Below are 13,996 nucleotides of genomic sequence, written 5' to 3'. Positions count from 1 at the left end.
CTTTCAGAAACAACATACTTCCATCAACTCAAGGATTCTAAGATATTTAAGACACTCCCCAAGCCATTCCATTCAGAACTGGTGTTTTTCCTGTCAGTCACCTTCAGATAAGACCCAGCCAGGGCCCTTTTCCTCTCTCATGTGTGAGAACTGAAATCAGTGATTTCTTTTACACATGCACCTCTGATTTAGAATGGAAAAGAGCAAAGCTTCAGGTAGCTTAGGCACGTGATGAGTTTGGCCTCAGGTCTTGATCAACTTACAAGCACTGCCTTCTTTCTTGCTAGGACACTGAAACAATAATAACTCTATGTTTTTCTCCATATAGACTGAGCTTGTTCCTGGTTTCCTATGCCCACACATATGCACAGGTGTAGAAAACCTATAATGTACTATATTTGCCATCAGCTTTAGAGCAACTATACTGAGGGTACTTTTGACTGACTCCTCTCTGGTGGATTATGACACTGGGTTGAGATGTGGGAGGGGGTTTGGACTAGGGAATTGGAATTTGGAGCTCTCAAACCATGACAGTTACATATGACAAAGGAGGGAATTCAGCCACCTGTTCATCATTTTTGAAGTGGCTGTGACAGTAATATCCAATGGCTCTCCAGACATTATTAGAAGTATGTCCACTGTCACTTACTCCACTTCTTTTCCATAAAAATTAGTTTTTACTACTCTATTTTGATTAGAAAAATCAACTGTTTCTTTCACCTTGCTCATACCCAGATATATCCATAATATCTCTATATATTTTCATAATCTGTTATTATACATGGGGCTTTCCTGTTCTGAGGCTAAATTTGGCTTTATGCTGTACAGTATCTAAAGAACAGCAGCTATAAATCTCACAGTAATGTATACCAATTAAACCACAATGCCTTTATGAAATTTTTTTTCTGTTCTCTTATTTATTGACAGATTTTTTTTTAATTACAACACAATGAAACGATGGTAAGTACATAAGATGCAATAGTATAAAAAGCCATTTTAACCCTTCCCTTGGTTAAGACACTTACAGCAGACAAGAACTGCCCCACCCCAATCCCCCCTTCTCAAAAGAAAACTAAAAATAAATATAAATTAATAAATATAAAACAAATCACTGCACAGCCCTTAACTCTTTGATTGCCATGGCAAGAATCATAATGATGATCCTAGCATGTGACGTTCTGTGGTTAAAGGTTGCCGCAGCAGTCAAAGGGTTATAGCATTGTAAACATAAGTACTTTGTTGAAAATGTTGTCATGTTAATGGTCTACAGCAATGAGATTATTATCATGACCCCTTGACCTTTAATGACACAACAGTATAAGGAGTTAAAGAGATTAGCTTGGTGAGCTGTTACATAGATTAATTAACCCATTTAGTTTAACAATGCACTATGAGGTCTTAATTTACTAATAAGAGACAACTTGTGTATAATAAAACACTGTTCAATGCATTGATCAATAAAATCAATGAAAAAAATCAGTCTAAGCACCACAAATTTTTGCCTGATTATATCTGACAGTCATAATACACTTTAGCACCATTTAGTCAGCCTTGCGATTGCACACAAACAAGCTTTGTGTTTGTCAGTACAAGCTACCTGAAAGAATAACATATGTCAGTTATAAAAAGGTTACTGTATAGAATGCTGTGTGAGCCAATAAAATAAAATAACAATAGTAAAATGAAATTTAGTTGCAGAAAGCAAATAAATGCTCCAGTTATTTTGATACTAACACACATCCTAATGAGCAGAACATGGGCATGAAATGAAGATGGGGCTATGCAGAGAAAAGGGAATAAAAATGAGAAATGTATTTCACACAGAGAAATTATCACATCCATATTCTTATTTGTCAGGCTTTGCAAATTAAATGAACAACTGTTGGGTAGTTGAAGAAGTAGAGCTTGAAGAGTTTTTGTTTAACAATGTGTGAGTTTTATGGTCATGTTACGCATAAAACCACTTTCAGAAATATCCTATCAACTGCATGAACACCCTTGTCTCTGCATGAAAGGTTGATTTCCTCTTTCTCTGAAGTGGAGAATAAATAAGCAAATTACTGTGTGGGCAGAGCTGCAATTGTAGTAGCTTCTAGCTAACATATTGGAACCAGAACAATTTCTGTTGGAATTACAGAGACGAAGGAAAGTCAACAAGAAGGAAAATGGAATCAACTGCTAAAACAACACCCAACAAGCAGAACTAAGGAAGAAATCAGGTTCTGATAGATACAAGAACACAGCACTTAGAGAGAAAGCAAGGTGTATGTTATTCAGAAAGAGAAACAAGGATCTGTATGAAGATTGGAAAACAATGTACCTTTCTTGTATATATCCATATCAAACCCTGGTTGACTAAAGAATGACAAAACAAGCTACACATGCTTTAGCTGCTAACAATACTAACCATGGGACTGGCAAGGAGCAGACATTGCCTCCCTCAAACAGCTTCTGATCATATAGGAACATCTATCACATAGAGTAAACCTCAGAAGTCAAACACCTGCATCTTTCTCTGCAAGCTGTGACTGAACTAAGAAATGAATCCAAACTAAAATAGCAGATGACAAAGGGAACTCTTCATAAATGTTATTTATGCTATCTAAAAATTAGGACTGATCAGAAAACTATGCATAATAGCAAAGCATTCTGCCACGCAACAGTGTATATTACGCTACAGCAGTAATGTAATGGCAGTTGATGTATGAGTATGAAGTGACTTGTGGTACAGAAAGGAATCCAGCCATAAAATCTTTGTCTGAATATCCATGACACAGATTATAAGCATCAGAATGCAAAGGAGAAAGAGGTTAAATGAGGTTAAATGAGAACTGGAACCACTGGAAATAATACAAACTGTTGAAATGCAGATTTCTAGACTGCTCACGTTTCACAGATGTCATAAACCATGCATGCAAATGGTATGCAATGGCTGGCATCGAAATTGTATTTATCAATTTACATATAGAAATACCAATAGATGATCTATCCAAGGGCCATAAAAGTATTTCTGTTATATCAAACGCTTCAGGACTGAGATATCACAGAAGTAAAGATACATGGCTATAATGTAGACTAATAGAGGTTAAAGGCTTCTTTGTCCTTCAGTATTTCATCCAGTGGAGTTCTTTAAATCATAGATAATTTTATTGGATCTAATTTCTGAGAACAAATGTAAGAACATTTCACTGTGACCAGTTTTTGCACAGAGATTCAAGCTGATATTAATTTGGTTAAATCTATCTCCAAAGATTTTGATTGCATCAGATGAATAATGTACTATATTTGCCATCAGCTTTAGAGCAACTATACTGAGGGGACTTTTGACTGACTCCTCTCTGGTGGATTATGACACCAAATATAGAACTCAGTGGACTTTTTATAGGCTAACAGGTAACTTTGTTGTTGGAGACCAATAATACTTTCAAAGCTATCACCAACTCCCTGATAAAATCTCTTCACTTTTATTGTTGATTACATGAAGCTTTAGTGGTGTTAGTAGTCCTTGTCTGACAAACATTCCCTTTCTGACAAATTGATGTTGTACTTGCAATTATAAATCAAAATGTTTTCATTCCTTTTTTTGTATTCTTCTGGTAAATAAAAATGAAAATGTTCTTATGCTGCTTTTCCTGTGTCTGTCTGCAGACTTTGACCAAAGGATCTAGTTGGTTTTCCTGTGGGTCCTAGAAGTTGTGGAAAGAAAGCTCATGACTAACTTTTTTCTGAGAAAGATTTCAATATGGTGTTCATTTAAAACTGTAATCGTCATCACTGTGATGCACGGACTACCACTTTCAAATGAATGTTGACAGCAGATGATGATATGTGTGTCCTGGATGATGAAAAAGGAAGATCATAAGCCTTGATCTATCCTGTAAAATGAGTTTCAACCAGATGCAGTAAGACAGTACTGTGCATGAATTGATAGATGTCTGCATGGTTTTGGAAACATAGTAAAGACAGATGTTAGGTGTATACCTAGTTGACAATGCTTTACCTAATGCATTACACAGAGTAAGAGATGGGAATTATTTGCATCATCACATGTTCCTTCAGTTCTGGATTTCTATTTGATGTTACATTTTCTCGGGTATAACAATCTCATTTATTTCTGTAGGCTGTGTGAGTATTGACAATGGCTATCCTGAATGGTTTTTTTAATACTTTTCATCTACCTGGGCATGCACGGCCAGAGTTTATAGCACTTTATATTATGATGTAAAACACAACCATACAAGTTGCAGTTATGCCTTGCAGGTATGAACCGCATTTAAAACAGCACTGTACGTTGCTGATGGTGTCTTCTGGATACACGTCAACACATGTACCATTTCCTAAGTTATATAATTCTACGTATATCCAAGCAGACAAACTGCTCAGGTTTAACTTCAATATGGTGCTCCCATAAGATATGAAGATGATTGGTATGTGAGCACTGACAATTTTGTGGCAATAGCCAAGTATAGCATACACAGTATGTACATCTCTCTTTAGAATCACTGTATGCCTAAAAATAGGGCTGCAATATATCAGTCGTAAACCACTACTCTTTGAGTTGTATATAATATACTCTAATTTTGAACACTGACAAAGAGTATTAGAAACTGTCACTTTACACTATGTAATTTCTCTTCTTTAAGGTTGCAAAATGTTAGTAAGGGACCCAAATTTGTCTTATACATAATAAACAAGTTAGCACTGATTGCCTGCTGACACTGAGCACTTTTGGCTTCTACAAGGCAGATGACTTTATGCACAGTCATGAAAGCTATGAATGTGTGTGTGGACTGGGTGTTACATGACAACACATTAGGATGAAAATGTGGATTAAACACACTTTTTCTGACTTAACACACTGCTCTGCAAGTGGTGAATCCATATGGGCATGCACTGATTGGCAGTTACACTGTTCTGTTGCCAGTGTATAAGTAATACAATACTTCACTAAAAATTCTTCAAACTTCATTGTCATATTGTTGAGGACTAACCATGTACTTTAGGAAGTTATTTTATCTCAGCCTTCTGTTACTAATCCCAGTTCCCAGAAAGCTAGTTCCCAGAATGAGGGATGGGCAAATGGGTTGTCCAGGAACACATGCATGGCACAGAATGAATGTGATTATTCCACATGTCAGTGCAAGGTAGTAAGATAGAAAGAATATTCAGTATATATATTACTGCAAGAGCAAGAAAAATAAGGGGCATGAAAGGCTATGAATTAAGATATGCTGAGAGCTCTCCAAGGAGATTAAAGTTGTAGTTATAAAAAGGACGTGATACAATTTCATAGGGTAGAAGTTACTATTAACTAAACAGAAATCTTAGGTTTATGTGGTGGCTATAATTATAATCTGTGGATGATGTCATTCTAGAGAAGGAGAAGAAACTAAGCTGTGTGACCGGAGAGCTTTGTGCCACCATGAATGCAGCATGTGTAATGATTATTGTTTATGTAGTTTTATTGTGACAGTAAGCAGCACTATGCTGCATGCACATCCCAGTACAGAAAATTGTCTTCAGCATGCTAGTTTACATCAGCATTTCTTCATTTATGTCTTCTCTGCCTCTAAAATTTATTTCATCTACACTATTGGCAGACCATAGCAATACTTAAGGCTATCTCCACAAAGCAAACATACTTTATGTATGCTACTCACAGAATGTCCTCTTTCAAAGACATAATGGGCAGGTACAACTGCAAATGTTAATAAATTGACTATAATTTGTAGATGATATGCTCAGGTTTATGTATACTGTGAAACAAGACCTGTTTATGACGCATGTGTTTAATGCTGTATATATGCTTCTTTGAAATACATTTTGATTTTAGGAACAGATGTTTCCTATGATCACATACTGATGATCCTTCAAAATATGATCTTCTGATTATTATTAGGCATTCCTAGTTACATATATTCGAACATCAAATAATGCCATATCATACAAAATGTATGCTGCCTAACATTAGAAACTACCTTAGATAAAGCATCAAATGGAGCCAGTTACAACAAGTGATGGTAGGCCTTTGATGCTTAGCAGACATTTTCAGCATGACATGATGGCACTGAGGACAATGTTTTTCTCTATCAGCCTTTGACATCACAGATGGCAAGTCACAAGAATGAGTTAAGAAGATTTGACTCACACATTACATATTTTTCATGAGACTAATGGCAGACAACTCATTGAATTCCATGCATATATCAGACATTAATTTTATGAGCACACGGTTCATTTACACCCGATTTTGTAACTGACATATGTTGAAATGCTCTTATAAGAACCACTCTGTCTGCACTCTTTGTAGTGTGAGCTAAGGAAGTATGCCTGACATTACAGTGCTGGTGTATCAGTCACAGCTATACTGTTGTATTCAATAACAGCTTATCTGTTCCTCGGCTCCCACACAATATTATTTGATTTACAGTATAGCTGAACACGTAAGTGGCCAGTGACAGTTGTTTCTTCCATAGATAATAATGATTTCCCTTATGGCTCATAGAGCTGCAGTTATCTATTTACACTTCTGGAAACAGACGTGTCCAGAGACAGTCTTGAAAACAACAAAAGGCAACAGGGAGGTATTGCTCTGTAATGGCTGCTTCATGTCTCCTACTGCCATGGTGCAGGGTTTCCTTCATCTCTGCTAATTAGGTGATACAACTTAGTCCACGCTGTGAGAAGATATGGAAGCCAGGACAGAGCAAGCCTCTGCAGTCATATATCCTTGCTCCTCCACCCAGTCATCTTGTGCTCTCTCCAATTGAGGCTGCTAATGGTAGCTTGCATTTCTACTTTCTTAAAAATCCAGTGCCTGGAATATTCACTGTTCATTTTGCTATGTGTCTTTTTTAAGGTTTGTCCTAATGAAGATTAAAATGCAAAAGAAAATAAAAAAATGAGAATAGGAATGTAATGCTGCTGTTGCTAATAGGCAGACTGACTTTCTAGTCTATGCACTTTTTTCTAACCAACAAACTAGAATTAGATTCTATATAATTTGGTACCAAAAGCTACATTTAGCTGACATTTAGATTTTGAAGTAAGACCCCCAAAAAAGTTGAAAAATCAAAAATTAAGCCTTACACTTTGTTTTTAACCCACAGTGCTAATGGCACAGGAGTCTTGATCAAGCAATTGGGAGGTGAAGTATACTTCTAAGAAAAAGAGTAAGTCTGCCCCTTATGTTTAAATCTATTAGCTTCTGTTATGCTCATTCATAAAATTAGCCTTTAAAAATCTTTTTCTTTAATTATTCCCTCCCTTTGCCCCACTTTGAAAGCAGAAAAAGATCAAAAGTTCATAGGAATATATAAAATGTGTATTACATTTATTCAGGAGACTTGAAAGGGCTCCTTTGGAGCCATTTGAGTCTCTCCATCCCAGCCTATCCAGTAAATATACAGTTACATATTTTTTAAAATGTATTTTTTGATAAAAATTAATTTTTGTCTACAGTCAATAACCTTTTCATAGGTTTATACATTGAAAGGCCAAAGGAAACACTGCCATCATCTACTCTGGCCTCCTGCATCATACAGACCATAGCACTATGAAGATACACGACCTTGTGTAGTCAGCTTGATAGACTGTAGCTGATAAACACAACACTTATTCAGTTTTGTATTGTTCCCCAGTACAGATCATGACAATAGCAATATGGAAATGTTTATTAAAAAAGTTACGGCACATGAGCAGGAACCCAGATTGCAGAACTGAAAATATTTTAAATTTGCTTTTTCTTAATTCTGATAGTTATAGGCCCTGGTAGAGAAACAACTATTCAAAAAAAAAATTGTCTTAGAACTTTTACTCATTTGAGTTCAAAATTAGATCAGGCGACATCGCTCATTTACTCAGGACTTCTATAATTTGAAACTAGCCAGTAAGTATTTGGAAATTACAGTGAACACAATAGCTCCTACATCTTTTACTTAAAGCAAACCTTTATGACTGCTTTACAACCTACTGAAAATATGAGTATGTAACAGAAATGTTGACACAATCTTGCTCTGCATGACATAAACATGCCGATATAATACTATTTTTCTCCCTCTCTCTGTATATAGCATATATGCACTTTTAAGTAAAAGAAAATAGATTAAACAGTCAACTTATCATGTATTCATGTATCTATGATGTACCATATACCAAGCACTAGAATTATCACACTTACCTTCCTGCATAATTAAATTATCCAAATACAAATATTTTTGTTACCTTATCAAAGAACAACAGTCAACATGCTCACCACTTCATTACTGTCAGGGAAACAGTTGCACAAAAAGTTAAAGCTGCCATGAAAGATATTTCAAAATTGAAGTGAAATTTTCAAGTGAATAAAAAAACCTCAGATGAGATGCAGTTCTGACTTAAAAATAATATTAAGTAAGTTCTCCTGTTGTAGAGGAAAAACAAATGCAGAATAAGTAGTGTTGTTAACATTTTCCTCCAACTATCCAAGGGAAAAAAACTGGAACAGCAACATCAATCTTTTTGTTCTGTGTGTAGCAGAACATAAGTTGTAGTTTGTTGACAATAAAAAATTCTCCATGGATTAAATTGTGTATGTGTGCATTTGTGTGCTTTTATAAGTATACAAACACACACGCATATTAACATATATGACAAACAGGCATCAAATTTTAAATTCACCAAATGAGCTGATCTGCAGTAAAAACCCTGTGTTACTAAACCGTCAGTAAATCTATATTTTCAGCAACAACTGAAATGAATTTACTAAATAATGCTATGGGCTGATACTGGTGCGCTTCTAACCTACAGTATGCAGTACTTCTACAAAACATCTCCAAAATGCCATCTGCATTGCATATTTGTTGTAAAACTATATCTTTCCCTAATCTTCATTTTTGTTAACCATACATATGTATATCTGTTTATGTTCTAAGAAATAAGTTTGCAATGCTTTATAGCATGCCACATACGTTTGAAAGTCCTCAAATCAATATAAAATCATGTAATTGAAAAAAAAGACATACTATTTTTCATGCTATGCTCAATATAAATATAAATTCAAGGCAGTCAAGCTATCCATTACCAAAACAATAATAATTGTAATACATATGTATATATACCTACACTCTCTAAAAAGTGATCCAGTTATGTAGATTAAGAAACCAGTAAGAAATTGGTTGAACATAGTATAAAAGTCTCATTTTATGTAAAAGCCCATACTGGCCATTTCAAGTATTTTAATACTTTCCTATAACCTTTTCATTAATAACTAGGTATTTGTAGAAATAATAATTTTATACTGAAAATTGTATTCAAGTTAAATAAAAATTAACTTCTGCTGTAGTTCATTTTTAGAGTGTGCATGTATACATAGCAAAATACCTTTCTATAGATCAATCATAAATATTTTAGTCTATGACAGTTCTTTCCTACTAAAACACTTCAATTTTTTTTCTCAGATTTTGGATCATATCTATCAGGCCTTTCAAGAAATAAAACTCAGTTCATTTGCAACACCAGATTCCCTTCAGTTTGTGCCAGTTTGCAAGTTAAAGGTCAAAGACACAGGACAGTACACTTTAAGGAAATTCAGACAGTGAAGCTGTTCACAGAAGACAATGTTTAACTTGGTAATGACAGTCAACAGGTCAATAATCAAGTTCAAGGCAAGCTGTTCATTGTTGCAAAAGTTACTCCCCTCAAATCCTGGCTTTCATAAAAAACCAGGTGTCTGACTTTTGGGGTGCATCATTCTGACCATCTTTAATAAGTTCACAGCCCAGTGACTGTAAAGCCTATCACTGCAAGAAGCAGCTCCTAAATCAATAAAGAGGTCTGTCATTTGCTGACTTTTCTCTAGGAAAAAAATATTGATACAAACCTGCTCTGCAGGTCACATGAAAATGACAATACTGCTGTTAGCACAAATTACACAGAATGACAAAATGTTTTGGTGGTCCCTTGGCTCTGTCAGTGATACCATGTTCGAGTGAAGGCCAGAAATTTGATTAACCCTTTGAGAACTATGATGAACATGCAAAAGGGTAACACACCAGAGGATACTCATGCAATATCAGAGTCATCGTCTTAGCTTTCCTTTGAAACTGTAACTCTACCTCTGCAGAGGTAAATTGAATTATCATGCAACATAGTTTCAAAAGAGAAATCCAAGATGCTTAAGATAAGAAGCTAAGCTATAAAATTGTTGCCAGTTCAGAAAAATTCTTGGTAAGTGGTAGAAATTATTAAAATAGGTTTGGTTCCTTTAAAAAGAAAGTAGCTGGTAAATATATTTTGTTTTCTATTTATGTTACAAAGGCTTTTCTATCAATAATGCAAATAATTAAAAACACTCGCAGTCACAGGACATCTGTTTTGAAAAATTGATTTTCTTTTTAAACTGGTATTTAAACCTTTAAACCAAACACAATCCTATAATTTAATGACAACCAAGATTAACATCCACCAGACTCTGAAAATGGATGCAGTAGTTCTCAAAGGGTTACACCACCTATATAATACCAGTCTCAAGTTTATCAATAGCATGTTTGTTGCTTTAGTTCATCGAAATCCACTTCAGAGACACACTGCTTTTTACCATGCTTTGGAATGAGTGCTCCTGATAGGCCTATGAAAGGCCTGGGCAGTCAGCTTGGTACAGCTTGGGAAAGGTTATGTAGGAAAACCAACGAAAAATCAAACAAACCAATAAAAAGATTCTGCTTGAATATAGTATTGGATATAAATGAGTTTAAAACATTGAGGACATAGCCCAGAGCAGCTGTAAAAAACACAAAATGAATGTATTATTAAGGCTGTTACTATATTGCAGATATTTTGGCCCCTTGTTTGTTGGAAAATGGCTGTCCAAGCAGTCTGAAGTCCTGCGTGTCATTCGAGTCTCCCACATGACAAAACTGGAAGTAGGAGTATAGGACTTTATCTGTAGCAGACAGAAAGCAATCCTCTTTGGAGACAAAGCTGTTTTGGGTCTTCTCACTTTCCTGAAAGTTCCATTGTTGGTTGTTGTGTTTCTCTAAAAAAATTTACTTTCAGCAAAAAATTTTTCAAAGGGGAACAGGCCTTAAGGGGAAAATGTAGAAACATTGGAGATATTTTTTTTTCCTCTTCTTTAGTTAATCCTGATAGTTTATAGGGCATTAAGTGTGCAGAGGAAAGGCCTAGAATCGAATGACAAAGAAAGACAAAGGACTGAAGAAACAGCAGATACTGTGTATCATGGAAGCTTCCCAGCTGAGCAAATCGCCACTCATGCGCAGGACAGGCAACCCCTGGGTTTTAAAGATCAGCTTTGTTTCAGACTGACAGATGCCCGCTCCTAGCTAGGAAACTGCATAACAGCTCTTGTGTTGAATCTCAAGTTACCACAAACTCCTGGGAGGGAAAGACAAAAAACCAAAACCCTACATCACACCCACTCTTGCATAGAGCGTTTGCAGTACAGTATGTGGCGGGGTGTTCCTTTCCTTTTGAACTGGAACACAGTGTAAACCAAGACAAGGAGGCACAAGGCCAGGATGCAGGGAATGACGATGGCTATGGCTTTCACAGTGCTGGCTGTGTTGTCCAGTTTGATGACAATGTCAACGTCATCTTGAGGGCTGTGTCGGTCTTTATCTCGATCTGTTGGTCCATCACAACCCATAAAATCCTTGAGGATAGATCTGGGATAGCCAGGTTCCACCCTGAGCATCTGGTTATTGAATTTCCAGTACTCTTTTCCTTTGTAGAAATATGTGAAGCCTGAGGAAGAAATTTGCAATTATTTATGGTCATATCAAATCAAATCATGTCATCAACACACCATGATGGAAACTACTTTTTGTAATTGTAATAATAAATTTTTCTTTTTGTAATTAAAAAATTAAAAAGGTGTAAGGAGTAGACTTCAAATCTTCTTTAGAAATTTAATTTCTTTACTGTCTCTAGAAAATCTAACATAGGGGTTTGGATGGTTTGTTGGTTTTGGGGTCTTGTTGTTTTTTATTCGATAAACTGGGATTATTTTTTTTTTCATTATTACCAAAAAGAAAAAAAAAAGAGAGAGAGAGAGAATTCCAGAGAATATGATCTATGACAAGCCAAGATCCAGCTGATTTGTTCATTCATGGAAAACTCAAGTAGAGTTGGAAACCCCAGGGCCAGGACTTTAAAGCACTGCAATCTCTTCAATATGGGAAGTCTACTGAAATAAATTGCAATGTTATGCTATGTTATCCAGATATAAGAACTGCCCCACTTTACTGTTACATAGCCTATTGCTGTATTTCACAAGGAAACTGGATGAAGTAACAGCATCTTTCACATGAGAAATCAGGTGTAACCAGATTTAAGTTTTCTGTAAAGAGATGGTATTTGTTCGTTCAGGGACAATCCAATGTTACTATTAAACATGCCTAAATGGAGAAAAAAGCTTGATTCTTACCAAAAATCTACATTACTTTATTATCCCAACGGAAAAATTACATTGATCTGGCAAGAAACAAACCTTCAGGATGGGTGAACTTCCTTCTACTGCTTATGAACTAAATGGAAATAGCTGAATTTTTCCATATCTTCACTTTATAGACCTCAGCTTATTTCCCACAATACTAACAGCTACTAAGGCAGACTGGGCAGTATTCATCATTTTAACAATACTCCTTGAAGAAGTTGGTAACTGTCTATCTGGAGATAGTATTAGTAACCACCTATTCAATCAACAGGTATTTTCTTACAACTCTAAACAAGAAATAAATATTTGATTGTATATTTTGCTGCTCAAATTTTAAAAAAATCTTGATCATCTAGTACCATTTTCAGAATATTTGAGTATTTCAACATTCTTCTACATTACGCATTTTTGTAATTTTGATAGCCTTCCTAGCCAATAAAAAGGTACCATTTTCCTTTTCTTAATCCCTTTCAGTTTTATTACCTGAAAATATGCTAGTAGATCTATTGAAAGGTCTAATACAAGTCAAAAAGCAAAAAAGAAAATAAACAAAAAGTACTGAGCTGTTTGAAAACAGTAGCTAGACTTGTTCAGAAAAAGCCTTCTATTCTGATTGGAATGCAACAAAAAAGAGGACTGAAATTCCTTAAATATAATGAAATTTTAAAATTTTAGCATATATAATTTTCTTGCAGCAATCTATAGTTTAAATGAAAAGTATTATGAAATGCAAAATTTCAGTATTTTGAGCCACAGTCTACTCCACCTTTGCATTTCATATAATAACATGTATGTAAGAAAGTACTGGACATATTGGTCACAGATAATATTTCAAGTATGGAAATTTGATGTATTATCTCTGTCAATATTCTAATACATATATAGAGACTATAAAGATATGGCATCTCTAAATCTATATTCATGCATATATGCAGGATACATGTATGTATACAACAGGGGTACAGGTAAGTCAAAATACAGACATTGACGTTATACAGCAAAAGGTCAAATTAAAACTCTTAAAATAAAAACAGCAAAGGAATTTCCAGCTGCTAGACATCCAACAAAAATTTTTCAATCAGAGCACCTTTTCAGCTGAGAAACTCTGAAGGTAGTTTAAACTTTTCTGCCATTTTTGCTGAGGCAGCAACCAGGATAACAGCCAGTTACAGCTGAAAAATGGAAATTAGCAGCAGAGAAGCTTAGTTCTAAGAGACTGAGTAGTTTTACTGCTTCTCGCGGCAGAACAAATGGCTTCACACAAGTGTTGAAAGTAATTTCATCTAGTCTGCTTACCTTGTTGAGCCTGCTTTTGGGAGCTGCTACTTAAAATTTTCCAGGTACTAGTCACTGAGAGTAGTGAGTATAATAGCTGACCCAAACAGCAACAAAGGGCTAAGTAGTCACTAATATGTTAAATGTAATTATGTAGTAAGGCAAAAAAAGGTTAATGAACTAATAAGGTACCTTTTCTCTTCCTTCTCCCTTAAAATTGCCCCATCATCCACTTTAGCAGAATTTCTAGCTGAAAGGTAAAATTTTCTGTGCTGCTTTCAAGACGGA

General features: G+C 35.3%; 1 protein-coding gene across 3 annotated transcripts in view; it reads right to left on the bottom strand.

The window, feature by feature from the left end:
• Positions 1-888: 888 nt before the first annotated feature.
• MMP16 (matrix metallopeptidase 16) overlaps positions 889-13,996 on the bottom strand; it is a 170,476-nt gene continuing 157,368 nt past the window's right edge. For all 3 annotated transcript variants that reach the window (XM_027736507.2, XM_039380969.1, XM_039380970.1), the window contains one exon: positions 889-11,742. In XM_027736507.2, coding sequence (XP_027592308.1) covers positions 11,408-11,742 — 335 coding nt within the window. In that variant the 3' untranslated portion in view covers positions 889-11,407. The remainder of the gene's footprint in view (positions 11,743-13,996) is intronic.

Source organism: Pipra filicauda, unplaced genomic scaffold, assembly GCF_003945595.2.
Source record: "Pipra filicauda isolate LSUMZ 115617 unplaced genomic scaffold, ASM394559v2 scaffold20_size4479445_pilon, whole genome shotgun sequence".
Lineage (NCBI taxonomy): Eukaryota > Metazoa > Chordata > Aves > Passeriformes > Pipridae > Pipra > Pipra filicauda.
The sequence above is the reverse complement of the archived record's forward strand: the minus strand, read 5'-3'. Positions and strand labels throughout refer to the sequence as shown.